The 22527-nt window shown below is 41.8% G+C and overlaps 1 protein-coding gene across 2 annotated transcripts in view; it reads left to right on the top strand.

Annotated features, from left to right (window-relative positions):
- epha2b (eph receptor A2 b) overlaps positions 1-22527 on the top strand; it is a 122303-nt gene that overhangs the window by 5668 nt on the left and 94108 nt on the right. For both annotated transcript variants that reach the window (XM_061904782.1, XM_061904783.1), the window contains exon 3: positions 5754-6402. In XM_061904782.1, the coding sequence (XP_061760766.1) occupies positions 5754-6402 (649 nt within the window). The remainder of the gene's footprint in view (positions 1-5753; positions 6403-22527) is intronic.

Genomic DNA, 22527 nt, shown 5'->3' with positions numbered 1-22527 from the left:
GAGGTTTTGGCTCAAAATCTCACGATACATGGCCCCATTCATTCTTTCCTCAACACGGATCAATCGTCCTGTCCCCTTAGCAGAAAAACAGCCCCAAAGCATGATGTTTCCACCCCCATGCTTCACAGTAGGTATGGTGTTCTTGGGATGCAAGTCAGTATTCTTCTTCCTCCAAACACGACGAGTTGAGTTTATACCAAAAAGTTCTATTTTGGTTTCATCTGACCACATGACATTCTCCCAATCCTCTGCTGTATCATCCTGGTATCCATTTTGGTATAAACTCAACTCGTCGTGTTTGGAGGAAGAAGAATTAAGTAAGTAAAATTAGTAAGCTACATTTGTTGCCCTGTGCTGTTGAGTGTTGAGCAGACGGAAATGTAAACATCCCATCACAACATTCAGTATAAACTCCGCCCATAGTTTTAGCATTATTGCTACTTAATTCATGTTCGACAAGTTCTTATTACTACAACCGTCGCAGAGGCTGTGGAGGGGTCTCAAGCAGATTTTATCCGGCCCGCAGGATGAGTTTGAGAAGTATAAAAGTGATCAGAGGTTTTTGAATGAAAGAAACTGCTCTTGTGTCCTGAGCAAGACACTTCACCCTTGCTCCTGATGGGTGCTGGTTGGCGCCTTGCATGGCAGCTCCCTCCATCAGTGTGTGAATGTGTGTGTGAATGGGTAAATGTGGAAGTAGTGTCAAAGCGCTTTGAGTACCTTGAAGGTAGAAAAGCGCTATACAAGTACAACCCATTTATCATTTATTTATTTATTCTAAATGTATGCTGAAATAATTTGTATATTCTTCTAACGTTAGGTGTGATTAAGGAAATGAGTCCAAAATGTACAAGTTTTGTTGTGGCCGATGCTTCGTGTGTACAGAATAAAATGTAGGATGTTATAGTACATCAGTTGGAGAAAATGGGCAACTTACATTAATAACATCCTGTAATTGGAGTTTGATAATATTTATTCCATATTCTGAAAGATTAAAAATGAACGACAATTGAAGCATTTTAAAACTCTGCCAGACTCAATTCCACCTATTTTATAAATAAACATTGATTGATTGAATAATACTGAGTTTATACCAAAAAGGATACATGGATGATACAGCAGAGGATTGGGAGAATTTCATGTGGTCAGATGAAACCAAAATAGAACTTTTTAAAAACTCAACTCGTCGTGTTTGGAGGAAGAAGAATACTGAGTTGCATCCCAAGAACACCATACCTACTGTGAAGCATGGGGGTGGAAACATCATGCTTTGGGGCTGTTTTTCTGCAAAGAGGACAGGACGATTGATCCGTGTTAAGGAAAGAATGAATGGGGTCATGTATCGTGAGATTTTGAGCCAAAACCTCCTTCCATCACTTTGAATGGTTGACCAAATACTTATTTTCCACCATAATTTACAAATAAATTCTTTAAAATTCCTACAACGTAAATTCCTGGATTTTTTTTTCACATTCTGTCTCTCACAGTTGAAGTGTACCTATGATGAAAATTACAGACCTCTCTCATCATTTTAAGTGGGAGAACTTGCACAATCGGTGGCTGACTAAATACTTTTTTGCCCCACTGTACACAAACCACATTATGGAAATTGACATCATTTTGATCCGTCGTTAAGAATAGACACCTTTGAAAAGGTTTTTCTGACCATTAAAAACGCCGCCGCCGCCGCTCCCCAACCCACCCTAAGCACCACATGCTGCAGGAAGAAGAATACTGAGTTGCATCCCAAGAATACCATACCTACTGTGAAGCATGGTGGTGGAAACATCATGCTTTGGGGCTGTTTTTCTGCTAAGGGGACAGGACGATTGATCCGTGTTAAGGAAAGAATGAATGGGGCCATGTATCGTGAGATTTTGAACCAAAACCTCCTTCCATCACTTTGAATGGTTGACCAAATACTTATTTTCCACCATAATTTACAAATAAATTCTTTAAAATTCCTACAACGTAAATTCCTGGATTTTTTTTTCACATTCTGTCTCTCACAGTTGAAGTGTACCTATGATGAAAATTACAGACCTCTGTCATCATTTTAAGTGGAAAAACTTGCACAATCGGTGGCCGACTAAATACTTTTTTGCCCCACTGTAAATAAACTGGTTTCATGTGCCGATGACTCAAACGTGTGGTCGCCCGCCGCCTCCTCAAAGGGAGGTTTCATTACCTCAAAATGCCATTTTTGTTTCACTTTCCTCTCCCCGGGGTGGTCACAGCACACCTATTTTCTCACGTCACTTGCAATGATTGTTGTTTTACAGTTTATACACCCATTTAAAATGTTCCCCGGCTGTTTTAATGGAGGGAGCAAATGCGTACAAGCCAGCCTTTAAAAAAAAAAAAAAAAAAAAAAAGGCCCCGTGGGGAGGGGTGGGGGGTGTAGTTGTTCCTTGAGAGCTATGTTCAGACAGGTTGTGGCTTTTTTTTTTTTTTTTTTTCCTGAAATATTTGTGGCAACTTTTAGCATGCAGTTTAAGCACTGAAAATAACTGGAAAAATAATGTCGGACCTTCCAATGCTTCCCCACGCTTCATGTGAATTGGTTAACCCCACAACCCTACGCTGGGTTAGTGTTGAAGGAAACTGATGAATTAATGTATAAAATCTCTAGTTTTCCATGTTGAAAATGTGTTGAAAGCTAAATACGGGTTCTGATTGTATGTGTTGTCAGAAATGCACTCTCGTACAGGACAACTCAGGACCTTCATATTGTGAGACACATGCACTAACCCCTGTTCCACCGTGCTGCCCGCTTAAAAGATCCATCCATCCATCCATTTTCTACCGCTTATTCCCTTTCGGGGTCGCGGGGGGCGATGGCGCCTATCTCAGCTACAATCGGGCGGAAGGCAGGGTACACCCTGGACAAGTCGCCACCTCATCGCAGGGCCAACACAGATAGACAGACAACATTCACACTCACATTCACACACTAGGGCCAATTTAGTGTTGCCAATCAACCTATCCCCAGGTGCATGTCTTTGGAAGTGGGAGGAAGCCGGAGTACCCGGAGGGAACCCACGCATTCACGGGGAGAACATGCAAACTCCACACAGAAAGATCCCGAGCCTGGATTTGAACCCAGGACTACAGGAACTTCGTATTGTGAGGCAGACGCACTAACCCCTCTGCCACCGTGAAGCCGCTTAAAAGATCCATCTATCCATTTTCTACCACTTGTCCCTTTTGGGGCAGTGGGGGGTGCTGGAGCCTATCTCAGCTGCATTCGGGCCGAAGGCGGTGTACACCCTGGACAAGTCGCCACCTCATCGCAGGGCCAACACAGATAGACAGACATGTTTAGTAAATGTTTCTGTGTTAATTCTTGCAAATGTATGAAAATATGGTAAATACTCACCTCAGTTACCAGGTATTATACACCCACATTGTTGTACCATGATTGACTGGCCACACCTGGTGTCAATCAGCCCACTCCTATTTGTAATGTTTTGTTCCTCCAGTCAGTGCTGGATTATTGTCACGTATTGCATGTAACATCTGTATTGTCGCTCCTGTTGTGTCGGTAGCAGTTTGTAGCTTACTGTCTTTTGTTCCCAGCTTTTAATTTGTCTTTGTATTGATTGATTGACTGATTGATACTTTTATTAGTAGATTGCACAGTTCAGTACATCCATCCATCCATTTTCTACCGCTTATTCCCTTTCGGGGTCGCGGGGGGCGCTGGCGCCTATCTCAGCTACAATCGGGCGGAAGGCGGGGTACACCCTGGACAAGTCGCCACCTCATCGCAGGGCCAACACAGATAGACAGACATGTTTAGTAAATGTTTCTGTGTTAATTGTTGCAAATGTATGAAAATATGGTAAATACTCACCTCAGTTACCAGGTATTATACACCCACATTGTTGTACCATGATTGTCAGGCTTGCCCCTGACAGTTTGTGTATGTTTTAGTTTTTCCCTCTGCATTTGTCTTTGTTTCCTCCGTGTGTGTGTAGTGTTTCCTGTCAGCGCTCTTATTTTGTCTGTTTCCTGTGTTTCTCCCTTTGCGCTGTTTCCCCCTCAGCTGCGGCTGATTGGCACCTGGCCACACCTGGTGTCAATCAGCCCACTCCTATTTGCAATGTTTTGTTCCTCCAGTCAGTGCTGGATTATTGTCACTTATTGCATGTAACGTCTTTATTGCCGCTCCTGTCGTGTCGTGTCGTGCCATTGCAGCGTAGCGGTAAGCTATATTTCGGTAGCAGTTTGTAGCTCACTGTCTTTTGTTCCCAGCTTTTAATTTGTCTTTGTATTGATTGATTGACTGATTGATACTTTTATTAGAAGATTGCACAGTTCAGTACATCCATCCATCCATTTTCTACCGCTTATTCCCTTTCGGGGTGGCGGGGGGCGCTGGCGCCTATCTCAGCTACAATCGGGCGGAAGGCGGGGTACACCCTGGACAAGTGACCACCTCATTGCAGGGCCAAAACAGATAGACAAACATGTTTAGTAAATGTTTCTGTGTTAATTGTTGCAAATGTAAGAAAATATGGTAAATACTCACCTCAGTTGCCAGGTATTACACACCCACATTGTTGTACCATGATTGTCAGGCTTGCCCCTGACAGTTTGTCTATGTTTTGGTTTTTCCCTCTGCATTTGTCTTTGTTTCCTCTGTGTGTGTGTAGTGTTTCCTGTCAGCGCTCTTATTTGGTCTGTTTCCTGTGTTTCTCCCTGGGCGCGCACCTGGCCACACCTGGTGTCAATCAGCCCACTCCTATTTGTACCTGCTTTGTTCCTCCAGTCAGTGCTGGATTATTGTCACGTATTGCATGTAACGTCTTTATTGCCGCTTCTGTCGTGTCGTGCCATTGCAGCGTAGCGGTAAGCTATATTTCGGTAGCAGTTTGTAGCTTACTGTCTTTTGTTCCCCGCTTTTAATTTGTCTTTGTATTGATTGATTGACTGATTGATACTTTTGTTAGTAGATTGCACAGTTCAGTACATATTCCGTACAATTGACCACTAAATGGTAACACCCGAATAAGCGGCATAGCTCGGTTGGTAGAGTGGCCGTGCCAGCAACTTGAGGGTTGCAGGTTCGATTCCCGCTTCAGCCATCCTAGTCACTGCCGTTGTGTCCTTGGGCAAGACACTTGACCCACCTGCTCCCAGTGCCACCCACACTGGTTTAAATGTAACTTAGATATTGGGTTTCACTATGTAAAGCGCTTTGAGTCACTAGAGAAAAGCGCTATATAAATATAATTCACTTCACTTCACTTTTTCAACTTGTTTAATCAATTCATGGTACAAATATATACTATCAGCATAATACAGTCATCACACAGGTTAATCATCATAGTATTCACATTGAATTATTTACATTATTTACAATCCGGGGGGTGGGATGAACTATACGTGGGATGTACTATACGTGACGACTTCTGTTTTCCTGCTCGCTACCCGCTGGCTTCCACGCTAGGCCCTTTTGTTTTTGCTAGCTTCCATGCTAAGCTCCTTTTGTTTTCTAGCTCCCATGCTAGCTCTTTTAGTTTGTTTACCGCCTCGTGCGTACTTTTTGTTGTACCCCTTTTGTTGGGTTTTGTCTTCGTGTTTTATTAAACCATGTTTCCTTACTCAATGCCTGCCTCCTTCTCTGCATCTTGGGGTTCGTCACAAACTCACTCCGACAATGATGTCCCTTTCGTTTTTGCCGAGGGGCTCCCCAAGGCTCCGTGTTAGATCTTCTAACCTTGTTGCCTTGTGTCGCTCTGTTTCAGTGGGAGATCGTCCAAAGGCGCGTGAACGGTTCTCAGTTGTACACCTACTCCGTCTGCAATGTCGGCGAACGTGAACAAGACAACTGGCTCCGCACCACCTTCATCCAGCGGCGACCGTCGGCCTCTCGGGTCTTTGTGGAGCTCCAGTTCATCGTACGCGACTGCAACTCCTTCGACGGCGCCTCCGTGATCTGCAAGGAAACCTTCAACCTCTTCACCTCAGAGTCGGACGTCGACGTGGGCACCACCTTTCGCAGGGGGCTTTTCAAGAAAGTGGCCACCATCGCTCCCGATGAGATCAGCAACAAGGGCGAGCTTCAGATCAACACCGAGACGCGGGTGGTGGAGAACCTCTCGCGCAAGGGCTTCTACTTGGCTTTCCAAGACATCGGCGCATGTGTCGCGCTCCTCTCGGTGAGGGTTTACTACAAGACCTGCCCCGCCACGGTGATGAGCCTGGCGTCCTTCAAGGAAACAGTCGCCGGCGGCGAGAACCAAGCTCTGAGGCAAGTGAGCGGGATATGCGTGGATAACGCCATCAGCGAGGAGCTGCCTCGTATTTACTGCACCGTGGACGGAAAGTGGTTGGTGCCCGTCGGGCAGTGCCAGTGCAAAGAGGGCTACGAAGAAGTCAAAGACATGTGTCAAGGTAAGAGATATCATCTTTGGTATTTCTGCCTCCAGGCCTCTCACCTTTCCTGCCTTTCTCACACCCAAGCGAGTTTCCGTTTAAGTTTCTCCGTGCAGTGTCCATTTGCTTTCAGTCTCCGTTTAGGCGGTGTTTTTCGGTTGCTATACCGTAAATGTTTGTCATAGGCGTTATTATCATTGCTCAGTGGAATTCTCCCCTTGGCTAACGTGTCTCCTCTGCAATGGAAGGAATGCGTAGGTCTCGAAGATCGACATGTCTCAGCGTCATCCCTGACCTGGAAGCATATGCTGTGAACCGAGGTTACCTGTTTTTCATCCACCTGTATAATTTTAGCTCTAGGGAAATACACTTTTCTCAATGGCGCTCATATAAATGTTTCAACTGTACTTTGGGTTTTAATGTGAAAACATTCTGTATTTCTTAGTATTTCTATAAACAGTCTGAGTCATGGCTCATTTAATGGCATTGGAACCTAGCATAATTGCAACTTCCAGCTTGTTGCATCAGTTCTTACCTAACGTGTTATTAAGGGTGTAATGGTACACAAAAATTTCGGTTCGGTACATACCTCGGTTTAGAGGTCACGGTTCGGTTCATTTTCGGTACAGTAAGAAAACAACAAAATGTAAATTTTTGGGTTATTTATCTACCAAATTTGGAAACAATGGCATAACATACATATACACAGGGTCCTTTGCCAAGGTTAATGTGGTCAACGTATATAAAATAAAAACTAAATAAGATAAGGCTCAGAATGGTTTCTTAACAAAACCTTTATACATATAAAGTGCTTTTTTTGATTGATTGATTGAGACTTTTAATTTGTAGATTGCACAGTACAGTACATATTCCGTACAATTGACCACTAAATGCAAACACCCCAATACGTTTTTCAACTTGTTTAAGTCGGGGTCCACGTTCATCAACATTAAACTGCCTCAAGTTGTAGCTTTTACTACCAAGTTAGCCTGGCTAAGAGGATATATGGGCTCATTGTTTTTCCACCATAGAAGTGGGTCAAAATCTAGTTTTTAATGCAATACAGCAATCCCCTGTAACCCCGAACGGGACTAGCGGTAGAAAAATGGATGGATGGATGGTCTTAAATCTGCTGCTATAAAAACATTTGTTATAGCTTCAGCCCTGCCTGACTCGCCGAGAAGAGGCTGCTTGAATGCGGTGGGGACCATTCAAAGGGGTTAGCATGTTTGACGTGTTGGCAGAAGCGTACCCTACTGCTGCTGAACAATATCGGCAAACCTCCGTCCTCCATTGTTGTATCGCACCGCGCAGCCAACGTGTTCCCGAACGCATATTGTCCTAGCCCGGTCGCTGCTAGCCTGCCGTGTGTTGTGCCTCGCTCTGCATTGTTTACACAACGTTCCGGTGCGCTACCTAATATGTGTGGAAACTCGTTCGATACACCTCCGAACCGAGCCGAAACCCCCGTACCGAAACGGTTCAATACAAATACACGCACTGTTACACCCCTACGTGTTATGTAGTTCCATTTAATTAGTTCCATACGTTGATGACGTCATTAACCCTCAACCAAAGTTTTTGCTTGGATCCGACTCGTAGTGATTTTTTCAGAAGAACGGATTCAGACCTTTTCGTTAGCTCAGGTTGTTTTTTGTTACGCTTTTGCACGATCCTTACTGGTTTGAGGATTACGTTTTTGGATTGTAGTGGATCACTCGTTTCAATGTTAAAAAGCCTTGACCGAGGTCCCTGTCACGACATAGTTTTGACCTCAAGAAGACTTTTTTTGTTATGTGAAGAAGTGGGGACTGAAAGTGTCAAAAGAAGGTTGTTCTGAAGTGTCCTGGATTAGCATCTTTAAGGCTGGCGAGAAGTATAGGAGGAGTGTGAAGGTTTTTAGGAAAGTCAGCTGACTTTATTCCCCACTGTTCTTGCTTCCTTTTTTTAATGCCATTGATAGTGCTTAGCTGGAAAAACAGCTGGTGCTAGTGGACCTGGTAGTATCCTGTTCTGGCCCCATTTCTAGCTGCCCTCAGTCTCTCCTTGGATAAAACTAGGCTCCTTAAAGCAGCCAACTAAGAGTGTCAAAAGAAGGCTTGGGTCTACTGTACTAAAGTGGTGTCTATTTGCATTTTTAAGACCGTTGAGAAAGAAGAGGGGAGAGAAACTTTGTATTTACTTGGCTTTAATCGTTATTGATGTCGTTCCACTGGCAAAACAAGGTACCACCGGGTACTAGGAGGTACGAGTAGAATTACCTGGTCAGCCATGTACCATATGGGTGACAAAAACCACTGCTGCTCGCTCATTGGTTGAGCATACGCATCATTACGCTTTAAAAACACATACTTTTCTGAGCATTTTGGCCTTTTGTCCACTTGCAAACATATACTTTAGTTCTTTATAATGGAGCCTTCTCAAAAATCCTGGCCAGAGGGGAGAGTTGCAAAAACACGGATGGGTAAAACAGAGGCTTTTCGGTTGATGTCATGATAAAAGTTTGATATTAATTTATCCATCCATCCATCCATCTTCTTCCGCTTATCCGAGGTCGGGTCGCGGGGGTAGCAGCCTAAGCAGGGAAGCCCAGACTTCCCTTTCCCCAGCCACTTCGTCTAGCTCTTCCCGGGGGATCCCGAGGCGTTCCCAGGCCAGCCGGGAGACATAGTCTTCCCAACGTGTCCTGGGTCTTCCCCGTGGCCTCCTACCGGTTGGACGTGCCCTAAACACCTCCCTAGGGAGGCGTTCAGGTGGCATCCTGACCAGATGCCCGAACCACCTCATCTGGCTCCTCTCGATGTGGAGGAGCAGCGGCTTTACTTTGAGTTCCTCCCGGATGGCAGAGCTTCTCACCCTATCTCTAAGGGAGAGCCCCGCCACACAGCGGAGGAAACTCATTTCGGCCGCTTGTACCCGTGATCTTATCCTTTCGGTCATAACCCAAAGCTCATGACCATAGGTGAGGATGGGAACGTAGATCGACCGGTAAATTGAGAGCTTTGCCTTCCGGCTCAGCTCCTTCTTCACCACAACGGATCGGTACAACGTCCGCATTACTGAAGACGCCGCACCGATCCGCCTGTCGATCTCACGATCCACTCTTCCCTCACTCGTGAACAAGACTCCTAGGTACTTGAACTCCTCCACTTGGGGCAGGGTCTCCTCCCCAACCTGGAGATGGCATTCCACCCTTTTCCGGGCGAGAACCATGGACTCGGACTTGGAGGTGTTGATTCTCATTCCGGTCGCTTCACACTCTGCTGCGAACCGATCCAGTGAGAGCTGAAGTTCCCGGTCAGATGAAGCCATCAGGACCACATCGTCTGCAAAAAGCAGAGACCTAATCCTGCGGTCACCAGACCGGAACCCCTCAACGTCTTGATTGCGCCTAGAAATTATGTTCATAAAAGTTATGAACAGAATCGGTGACAAAGGACAGCCTTGGCGGAGTCCAACCCTCACTGGAAATGTGTTCGACTTACTGCCGGCAATGCGGACCAAGCTCTGGCACTGATCATACAGAGAGCGGACCGCCACAATAAGACAGTCCGGTACCCCATACTCTCTGAGCACTCCCCACAGGAATTTATGTTTTCAAATTTTATTTACAACAAAACACGTGGTATTGACTTATTACGATGATTAAAAAAAACATTCAGAATGTTTCCTGAGCTTCTTGTAAGTCCGCGCTGATTTTAAAGATATTATACTTCATCGTAAGATGTTAGAATACCATCAAGTCTACTTTTCAGGTTTTCTTGTGGACATAGCCTTAACGATAAATGGTTTTAATGGTAAATCACAGTAACACTTTTAATGGTTAGTATTACTGTTTTAAATTAGAATGATAGTAAAAAGGTGATTGATAACCTCACGGATATATTCACAGACCGGGGGTACTGCTCATTAAAATAGTAAATGGATTTGAGTTACAATAAAGCCAATAATGCAATTTTTTGTGGTCCACTTTATTTAGAGTAGTATCAAAATACATTTTGGTACTGGTACCAAAATATTGGTATCAGGACAACCCTTGTGTAGAAGTATGTTTTTTCGCACGTTTAACAATACCGTTATAATAATGATACATGTGATCGTTTAGGTCAGTGTTTTTCAAGCACTGTGCCGCGGCACACTAGTGTAGCGTGAGATAATGTTTGGTGTGCCGTGGGAGATTATGTAATTTCACTTTATTGGGTTAAAATTTTTTGGGGCAAACCAGTAATTATAATCCGCAAATTTGCCGTTGTTGAGTGTCCGTGCTATCAAGAGCTCGGCAGAGTAACCTTGTAATACTCTTCCGTATCAGTAGGTGGCAGCAGGTAACTAATTCGTTTGTAGATGTCAGGAACGACGACAATAGTTTGCAGGTAAAAATGTATCCAACGCTTAAACCAAAAATAAACAACCGGAGTGCCGCTAAGAAAAGGCATTGAAGCTTAGGGATGGCTATGCAAAACAAAGCTAAAACTAAAGTGGCTGAAAAGTAAACAAAAACAGAATGCTGGACGACAGCAAAGACTTACAGCATGTGGAGCAGACGGCGTCCACAAAGTAGATCTGTACATGCCATGACAATCAACACCAAAATAGGAGCGTAAGACAAGAACTGAGACATGAAAAAACTCAAAATAAGTTACGGCTTGATGTGACAAGTGGTGACAGTACACCTACTTTGAGACGAGCCATAGTGATGCATGCTTGGTTATGGTTTCAATTCATATCCAACAATTGCGAGAACGACTTTTTACTGTCAATATCAGCTGAAAAACACTGATTTAGGTCACAATAACCGTAATATGACATTTTCATATGGTCACACCCCAAATACATGACTAAATCTAACAGTATGAGTATGCGAGAACGACTTTTTACTGTCAATATCGGCTGAAAGACACTGATATAGGTCCCAATGCATGACTAAATGTAACAGTATGAGTATGCGAGAAGGACTTTTTACTGTCAATATCGGCTGAAAGACACTGATACAGGTCACAATAACCGTAATAGGAAATTTTCATCTGGTCACACCCCCAATACATGACTAAATCTAACAGTATGAGTATGCGAGAACGACTTTTTACTGTCAATATCGGCTGAAAGACACTGATATAGGTCCCAATACATGACTAAAGGTAACAGTATGAGTATGCGGGAAGGACTTTTTACTGTCAATATCGGCTAAAAAACACTGATACAGGTCACAATAACCGTAATAGGAAATTTTCCTCTGGTCACACCCCCAATACATGACTAAATGTAACAGTATGAGTATGCAAGAACGACTTTTTACCGTCAATATCGACTGAAAAACACTGATTTAGGTCCCAATGCATGAGCAATGTAACAGTATGAGTATGTGAGAACGACTTTTTACTGTCAATATCGACTGAAAAACACTGATTTAGGTCACAACAACCGTAATAGGATATTTTCATATGGTCACACCCCCAATACATGACTAAATGTAACAGTATGAGTATGCGAGAATGACTTTTTACTGTCAATATTGGCTGAAAAACACTGATTTAGGTCACAATAACTGTAAAATTAAATTTACATTTGGTCACACCCCCAATACATGACTAAATGTAACAGTATGATTATGCAAGAACGACTTTTTACCGTCAATATCGACTGAAAAACACTGATTTAGGTCCCAATGCATGACTAAATGTAACAGTATGAGTATGCGAGAACGACTTTTTATCGTCAATATCGACTGAAAAACACTGATTTAGGTCACAATAACCATAATAGGACATTTTCATATGGTCACACCCCCAATACATGACTAAATGTAACCGTATGTGTATGCGAGAACGACTTTTTACTGTCAATATTGGCTGAAAAACACTGATTTCGGTCACAATAACTGTAAAATTAAATTTACATATGGTCACACCCCCAATACATGACTAAATGTAACAGTATGAGTATGCAAGAACGACTTTTTACCATCAATATCGACTGAAAAACACTGATGTAGGTCCCAATACATGACTAAATGTAACCGTATGAGTATGCGAGAACGACTTTTTACTGACAATAGCGACTGAAAAACACTGATTTAGGTCACAACAACCGTAATAGGATATTTTCATACGGTCACACCCCCAATACATGACTAAATGTAACAGTTTAAATATGCAAGAACGACTTTGTACTGTCAATATTGGCTGGAAAAAAAATGATTTAGGTCACAATAACCAAAAAATTTAAATTTTCATATGGTCACACCTCAGATACATGACGAAATGTGACAGGATGAGTAATATGCGAGAATGACTTTTACCATCCAAATTGGCTGAAAAACACTGATTTCGGTCACAATAACCGTAATATGAAATCTTCATCTGGTCACATCCCCAACACATGACTAAATGTAACAGTATGAGTATGCGAGAACGACTTTTTACTGTCGATATTGACTGAAAAACACTGATTTAGGTCCCAATGCATGACTAACTATAAAAGTATAAGTATGCGAGAACGACTTTTTACCGTCAATATCGGCTGAAAAACACTGATTTAGGTCACAATAACCGTAATACGAAATTTTCATTTGGTCACACCCCAATACATGACTAAATGTAACAGTATGAGTATGCAAGAACGACTTTTTACCGTCAATATCGACTGAAAAACACTGATTTAGGTCCCAATGCATGACTAAATATAACAGTATGAGGATGCGAGAACGACTTTTTACTGTCAATATCTGCTGAAAAACACTGATTTAGGTCAGCATAACCGTAATAGGAAATTTTCATATGGTCACACCCCCAATACATGACTAAATGTAACAGTATGAGTATGCAAGAATGACTTTTTACTGTCAATAGCGACTGAAAAACACTGATTTAGGTCCCAATACATGACTAAATGTAACAGTATGAGTATGCGAGAATGACTTTTTACTGTCAATAGCGACTGAAAAACACTGATTTAGGTCACAACAACCGTAATAGGACATTTTCATATGGTCACACCCTCAATACATGACTAAATGTAACAGTATAAGTATGCGAGAATGACTTTTTACTGTCAATAGCGACTGAAAAACACTGATTTAGGTCACAACAACCGTAATAGGACATTTTCATATGGTCACACCCTCAATACATGACTAAATGTAACAGTATGAGTATGCGAGAACGACTTTTTACTGTCAATATCGACTGAAAAACACTGATTTAGGTCCCAATACATGACTAAATGTAACAGTATGAGTATGCGGGAAGGACTTTTTACTGTCAATATCGGCTGAAAAACACTGATACAGGTCACAATAACCGTAATAGGAAATTTTCATCTGGTCACACCCCCAATACATGACTAAATGTAACAGTATGAGTATGCAAGAACGACTTTTTACCGTCAATATTGACTGAAAAACACTGATTTAGGTCCCAATGCATGACTAAATGTAACAGTATGAGTATGCGAGAATGACTTTTTACTGTCAATAGCGACTGAAAAACACTGATTTAGGTTCTAACAACCGTAATAGGACATTTTCATATGGTCACACCCTCAATACATGACTAAATGTAACAGTATGAGTATGCGAGAATGACTTTTTACTGTCAATAGCGACTGAAAAACACTGATTTAGGTCACAACAACCGTAATAGGACATTTTCATATGGTCACACCCTCAATACATGACTAAATGTAACAGTATGAGTATGCGAGAACAACTTTTTACTGTCAATATCGACTGAAAAACACTGATTTAGGTCCCAATACATGACTAAATGTAACAGTATGAGTATGCGAGAACAACTTTTTACTGCAATATCGACTGAAAAACATTGATTTAGGTCCCAATACATGACTAAATGTAACAGTATGAGTATGCGGGAAGGACTTTTTACTGTCAATATCGGCTGAAAAACACTGATACAGGTCACAATAACCGTAATAGGAAATTTTCATCTGGTCACACCCCCAATACATGACTAAATGTAACAGTATGAGTATGCGAGAACGACTTTTTATTGTCAATATCGACTGAAAAACACTGATTTAGGTCCCAATACATGACTAAATGTAACAGTATGAGTATGCGGGAAGGACTTTTTACTGTCAATATCGGCTGAAAAACACTGATTTAGGTCACAATAACCGTAATAGGAAATTTTCATCTGGTCACACCCCCAATACATGACTAAATGTAACAGTATGAGTATGCAAGAACGACTTTTTACCGTCAATATCGACTGAAAAACACTGATGTAGGTCCCAATGCATGACTAAATGTAACAGTATGAGTATGCGAGAACGACTTTTTACTGTCAATAGCGACTGAAAAACACTGATTTAGGTCACAATAACCGTAATAGGACATTTTCATATGGTCACACCCCCAATACATGACTAAATGTAACAGTATGAGTATGCGAGAACGACGTTTTGCTGTCAATATCGGCTGAAAAACACTGATATAGGACCCAATACATGACTAAATGTAACATTATGCGTATGCGAGAACGACTTTTTACCATCAATATCGACTGAAAAACACTGATATAGGTCCCAATACATGACTAAATTGTAACATTATGAGTATGCGAGAACGACTTTTTACCATCAATATCGGCTAAAAAACTCTGATTTAGGTCCTAATGCATGACTAAATGTAACAGTATAAGTATGCGAGAACGACTTTTTACTGTCAATATCTGCTGAAAAACACTGATTTAGGTCAGCATAACCGTAATAGGAAATTTTCATATGGTCACACCCCCAATACATGACTAAATGTAACAGTATGAGTATGCAAGAATGACTTTTTACCGTCAATATCGGCTGAAAAACACTGATTTAGGTCCCAATACATGACTAAATGTAACAGTATGAGTATGCGAGAATGACTTTTTACTGTCAATAGCGACTGAAAAACACTGATTTAGGTCACAACAACCGTAATAGGACATTTTCATATGGTCACACCCTCAATACATGACTAAATGTAACAGTATGAGTATGCGAGAACGACTTTTTACTGTCAATATCGACTGAAAAACACTGATTTAGGTCCCAATACATGACTAAATGTAACAGTATGAGTATGCGGGAAGGACTTTTTACTGTCAATATCGGCTGAAAAACACTGATACAGGTCACAATAACCGTAATAGGAAATTTTCATCTGGTCACACCCACAATACATGACTAAATGTAACAGTATGAGTATGCAAGAACGACTTTTTACCGTCAATATTGACTGAAAAACACTGATTTAGGTCCCAATGCATGACTAAATGTAACAGTATGAGTATGCGAGAATGACTTTTTACTGTCAATAGCGGCTGAAAAACACTGATTTAGGTCCCAATACATGACTAAATGTAACAGTATAAGTATGCGAGAACAACTTTTTACTGTCAATATTGGCTGAAAAACATTGATTTAGGTCACAATACCCGTAATAGGAAATTTTCATCAGGTCACACCCCCAATACATGACTAAATGTAACAGTATGAGTATGCGAGAACGACTTTTTAATGTCAATAGCGACTGAAAAAACACTGATTTAGGTCACAATAACCGTAATAGGACATTTTCATATGGTCACACCCCCAATTCATGACTAAACGTAACAGTATGAGTATGCGAGAACGACTTTTTACTGTCAATATCGGCTGAAAAACACTGATTTAGGTCCCAATACATGACTAAATTGTAACATTATGAGTATGCGAGAACGACTTTTTACCATCAATATCGGCTAAAAAACACTGATTTAGGTCCTAATGCATGACTAAATGTAACAGTATAAGTATGCGAGAACGACTTTTTACTGTCAATATTGGCTGAAAAACACTGATTTAGGTCACAATAACTGTAAAATGTAATTTTTATATGGTCACACCCCTAATACATGACTAAATGTAACAGTATGAGTATGCGGGGACCAACTTTTTACTGTCAATATCGGCTGAAAAACACTGATTTAGGTCACAATAACCATAATATGAAATTGTCATACCCCCAATACATGACTATATGTAACAGTATGAGTACGCGAGAACGACTTTTTACTGTCAATATCGGCTGAAAAACACTGATTTAGGTCACAATAACCATAATATGAAATTGTCATACCCCCAATACATGACTAAATGTAACTGTATGAGTACGCAAGAACGACTTTTTATTGTCAATATCAGCTGAAAAACACTGATTTAGGTCACAATAACCATAATATGAAATTGTCATACCCCCAATACATGACTAAATGTAACTGTATGAGTACGCAAGAACGACTTTTTACTGTCAATATCAGCTGAAAAACACTGATTTAGGTCACAATAACCATAATATGAAATTGTCATACCCCCAATACATGACTAAATGTAACTGTATGAGTACGCAAGAACGACTTTTTATTGTCAATATCAGCTGAAAAACACTGATTTAGGTCACAATAACCATAATATGAAATTGTCATACCCCCAATACATGACTAAATGTAACTGTATGAGTACGCAAGAACGACTTTTTACTGTCAATATCAGCTGAAAAACACTGATTTAGGTCACAATAACCATAATATGAAATTGTCATACCCCCAATACATGACTAAATGTAACTGTATGAGTACGCAAGAACGACTTTTTACTGTCAATATCAGCTGAAAAACACTGATTTAGGTCACAATAACCATAATATGAAATTGTCATACCCCCAATACATGACTATATGTAGTGTCCCCTTTGCAGCAGTGCCCCACTTTTTGCTCCCCTCAATCTCCTCGTCCAATCCAAACATTACGAAGTGTAAATTAATGATACCCTTGTTTCTACTGCATTGTTGTTTGCTGGTGTGTCTGGTTTCGACTGTTCAATGTGGCGTGGGTTTTGCTGTTCCATCCCTAGCGGTTTTGGCTTTCATTCAAGAAGTAGGCCTGAGTTACATGCACAGACAAGCCTGTTCAGATGCGTATCATGACCAAACACCTTATGACTCCCATTACACGCACACACACAGGTATGCATGCACAGTTCAATGCACGCAGGATTAGCCTTGTAAATCCCGCGTGCCTGTAATAGATTTGCACTCCCGTCGGCAAAGCGCCTGATAAAAGCGCTGAAGTTTACTGTCAGTGCATCGTTTTTAGCTGCAGGACAGTGCCAGGTGAGGCTGGAATGGGAGGCATAGGAAGGTATGAGAGTTAAAAAAAGCAGTGGGATTTTAGAAAAAGGTGCAGACTGGAATGTAAAGGTAGGAGAACAATGAAGCGCTGTGTTTCCGAGCTAAGGTCTGCGGAGCCCACCTCCACCTCCCACCTCCTGAGTGCATTCCTGATCAGTTTGCTGAAGAGGAGCTCCTTCTCAGAAGTGGTGGTGCTGGTGGAAGTGGTTGGTGGGCGGCAGCTCGGGGGGGTCAGGGCCTCACATAAAAATGACTAAACAAAGCAAATCCAAGGTGAAGTCAAATAAGAGGTCAGAGACACATGAATGGAGCTAAGATGAAGAGTTGAAAAGGATTTGAGTGGAATCCCTTACGGACACGCCGTTCATCATCTCATTTTTCTCCCGGTCGGAGTGGCGTTCAAACCGAGATCCAGCAGTGCGGCATCCGTGTGTTGCATTACCAGGCACCTAAATCTTTTTATGCGGGTGACCAACCCCCCAAAGTGGTCTTCCCAACATTGAAAATGTTCCAGCTTCTATAAACTGGCTCTACATCATATCTGTCAACCCGAGTGTTTTCACTGAAAACAAACTACGTTTAAACGTAGCTTATTTTGGCCGCTACGATACGTGACTCTCAAGTCGAAGATAAATGATACGTTCTGTAAACCGGAGGATCTCCCGGGATTTGTGCGTTTATTATTCTTATTAGCGCCGTCTTCTCCAGATTGATGAATCTTTGATGAAGAGGGTGTTAACTCAATAGTTTCGACACATATTTACACTTGGTAGTCCACCTTTTATTCCTGCAATAAATCCTGCAATAACAAAAGGTAAAGTCAGCAATCTTGAAAAATGACTTGCACAAAGCTCCAATGCCATGCATTAGACTTCAGTTAAACAAGCATCGATGGATTAACTCTGTGCATGTTTTGCTTTTTCTTTGGCTTTTGTTTTTTTTTAATTCCCCTATTACGTCCCAAAAAGAATGTGTGATAACTAGGGTGTAACGGTACGTGTATTTGTATTGAACCGTTTCGGTACGGGGGTTTCGGTTCGGTTCGGAGGTGTACCGAACGAGTTTCCACACGGACATATTAGGTAGCGCACAACACACGGCAGGCTAGGAGCGACCGGGCTAGGACAACAGGTAAAAGCCAGAGCTGGAAGACCCTCCTGCCTCATTAACATATCCCCTTTGGGAACACTTCGGCTTTGCGGTGCGATACAACAATGGAGGACGGATGTTTGCCGACATTGTCCAGCAGCAGTAGGATATGGTTCTGCCAACACGTCAAACATGCTAACCCCTTTGAAGCGGCACCACCCCCAATTGAACATGGCTTTAAGGAAGAAAAAGAGGAGCGTGGTGCAAACACCGCATTCAAGCAACCTCTCCTCACCCAGCCAGGCAGGGTTAAAGCAATAACAAATGTTTTTATAGTAGCACGTTTAAGACCATCCATGCATCCATTTTCTACCGCTTGTCCCATTCGGGGTCGCGGGGGGTTGCTGTATTGCATTAAAACTAGATTTTGACCCACTTCTATGGTGGAAGAACAAGTTAGCCAAGCTGCGGGGGGGGGGGGAAGTTACGTCCCAAAAAGAATTTGTGATAACTAGGGGTGTAACGGTACGTGTATTTGTATTGAACCGTTTCGGTACGGGGGTTTCGGTTCGGTTCGGAGGTGTACCGAACGAGTTTCCACACGGACATATTAGGTAGCGCACAACACACAGCAGGCTAGCAGCGACCGGGCTAGGACAACAGGTAAAAGCCAGAGCTGGAAGACCCTCCTGCCCCGTTAACATATCCCCTTTGGGAACACTTCGGCTTCGCGGTGCGATACAACAATGGAGGACGGATGTTTGCCGACATTGTTCAGCAGCAGTAGGGTATGCTTCTGCCGACACGTCAAACATGCTAACCCCTTTGAAGCGGCACCACCCCCAAGTGAACATCGCTTTAAGGAAGAGAAAGAGGAGCGTGGTGCAAACACCGCATTCAAGCAGCCTCTCCTCACCCAGCCAGGCAGGGTTAAAGCAATAACAAATGTTTTTATAGCAGCACGTGTAAGACCATCCATCCATCCATCCATTTTGTACCGCTTGTCCCGTTCGGGGTCGCGGGGGGTTGCTGTATTGCATTAAAACTAGATTTTGACCCACTTCTATGGTGGAAGAACAAGTTAGCCAAGCTGCGGGGGGTAAAAGAAAAGTTTATCTGAGGCTGAGATGACTTGAAACTGTTTAATGTTGCACTTTTTATATGTAAAAGAAAAGTTTTGTAATTCTATTTCTTCTGAGCAAGAACTTAATGGGCCGCCTGTGGCCAATGGGTTGTATTTTGCCCAGGTCTGACATACATTTAAGTGTAGCTTTTTTTTAATGTAGAGTTAGAATGAATCAACATGTGTGCAGTTTAGTTTAGTTTACTTTATTAAGTTGTACCTAATATTTTGACCAGGGGAATCTGTGTTTATGAAGTTTATTTTTGACCGTGACTTGAAAAAATATAGCAGTTGCAACTTCAAGATATATATTTATTTTATTTTATATACATTGTGCACATTTTCGAAAGATAATTTTGGATATTTTTGGAAAGTGTGATGTGTCGTCTCATTTCTGGGAACGCCTCCAAGATCGAACATCTTGCAGACCGACTCAAAAAAAAGTTTAGTTTAGTTTAGTTTAGTTTATTAAGCTGTACCTAATATTGTGACCAGGGGAATCTATATGTTTATGAAGTTTATTTTTGACCGTGACTTGAAAAAATAAAGCAGTTGCAACTTCAACATATATATTTATTTTATTGTATTTTATTCATTTTATTTTATATATATTTTGTACATTTTCGAAAGATCATTTTGGATATTTTTGGAAAGGGTTAGGTGTGGTCTCATTTCTGTGAACGCCTCCAGGATCGAACATCTTGCAGACGGACTAAATAAAAACGGGTTATAAATGAGCAAAATTAACCAAAATGTACACCAGAAGCAAGTGCTTAAAATGTAGATTAAAATCATCAATCCATTTTTTTACCGCTTGTCCCTTTTATAAATAAGGCCAAGTGTGTCGTTAAAATCCAATTACATGGATTTAATTGGTCAAAATGGGCCTATTCAATATGAAGCATGTCTTTTTATTCATCATTGGTGTTTGATGAATCAAAATTACACCTTGTAGTTCTCATAGTTTAGTCTTTTACTTTGACATACTTTAGTTGTAGAAAACGGTCGTTGAAATCACAATGAAGTGGTTAGCTGTGGTTTTCCACATGTGGCTTAGCTCACTTTTTCTTCATTTCCTATCACGCCCTTCCCTACCCATAATCCTTCCTGCTACAATAGAAGCGCCGATCATGTCTAAGTGCTGCATAATGGAGCACAGGCGCCTTTGGCTGGACTTTAGGGTTGTGTTTAGCCCTCCAGGTCCTCAGCCCCATCAGCCTCATCAGACCTAATCCCACATCATGGCCTTCCCACAAGGCGTTTATTTGGAGAAAAACACACAACTATTTGGACAAGATGGCGCCTCTCGCGTAACGACGGCCCGCCGAGTTCCAGTAAAGTGATTATTCGTCTCACCAGAAAGTTCCTGTAAACTTTTTTCTGTCTCTTTCAATTTCCATTCTGCCTCGGTCTCCAGGCTCATCCCTGTGACTAAGTTGTAGTTGTGTGGTGAGTAATGGGGATGGGTAGTAATTGACTTGGGTGTGTTGGTGCTATTTAACTCAAATAACTACCGGTTTTGTCTGCCTTTTAACCCCTCCTAGAATCTTTTGTGTAGTCCATGGCGCTCCTCACACCCAGACCGCCACAGGTTATCCAGGGTAAATTAGACTGACCAAAGGTCCTCTTTTCCCCGGACATGTCCTCTTTTTGCAGGACTGTCCGGGTTGTCCGGGCGGGGTTTCTTAAATGCCTCAAATGCCCGGCGTTTTGTGTCAAGGTTGCCTGTATTTTCAAAGTATGTAAAGGGTTAAGAGGGGTTAAAAGCAAAAAAAATTGCGAAGGTGTGTGCACGCAACAACATTAGTGAGGGACTTAAACAAGTTGAAAAACATATTCGGGTGTTACTATTTAGTGGTCAATTGTACGGAATATGTACTGAACTGTGCAATCTACTAATAAAAGTTTCAATCAATCAATCAATCAATCAAAGAAAGGGAGGGAGCCGGGAAGTGGGTTGATCGTTAATCAAGGAATACTTGTTCAACAGCCATACAGGTCACACTGAGGGTGGCCGTATAAACAACTTTAACACTGTTGCAAATATGTGCCACACTGTAAACCCACACCAAACAAGAATGGTATTTGATCTGTTTGTGTTTATGTTGTGTTACTCCCGAAATGTGTTTGTCATTCTTCTTTGGTGTGGGTTCACAGTGTGGCACATATTTGCAACAGTGTTAAACACATTTCGGGAGTAACACAACATAAACACAAACAGATCAAATACCCAGAACCCGTTGCAGCACTAACGCTTACGGGATGCTACAATATATTTATTAGTATATTGTTCAGTACAGTACATATTCCGTACAATTGACCACTAAATGTTAACACCCGAATAGCTGTTTCAGCTTTTTAAGTTGGGGTCCACGTTGATCAATTCAGGGTTAAAGTCCTACTGAAACCCACTACTACCGACCACGCAGTCTGATAGTTTATATATCAATGATGAAATATTAACATTGCAACACATGCCAATATGGCCTTTTTAGTTTACTAAATTGCAATTTTAAATTTCGCGCGAAGTATCCTGTTGAAAACGTCGGTATGATGACGCGTGCGCGTGACGTCTCGGATTGTAGCGGACATTTTTTTTGCAGCCCGATCCCAGCTATAAGTAGTCTGCTTTAATCGCATAATTCCACAGTATTCTGGACTTCTGCGTTGCTGAATCTTTTGCAATTTGTTCAATTAATAATGGAGACGTCAAAGAAGAAAGATGTAGGTGGGAAGCGGTGTATTGCAGCGGCCTTTAGCAACA

This window comes from Nerophis ophidion, linkage group LG06, assembly GCF_033978795.1.
Source record: "Nerophis ophidion isolate RoL-2023_Sa linkage group LG06, RoL_Noph_v1.0, whole genome shotgun sequence".
Classification (NCBI taxonomy): Eukaryota; Metazoa; Chordata; class Actinopteri; order Syngnathiformes; family Syngnathidae; genus Nerophis; species Nerophis ophidion.
This window is presented reverse-complemented; position numbering and strand designations above follow the sequence as displayed.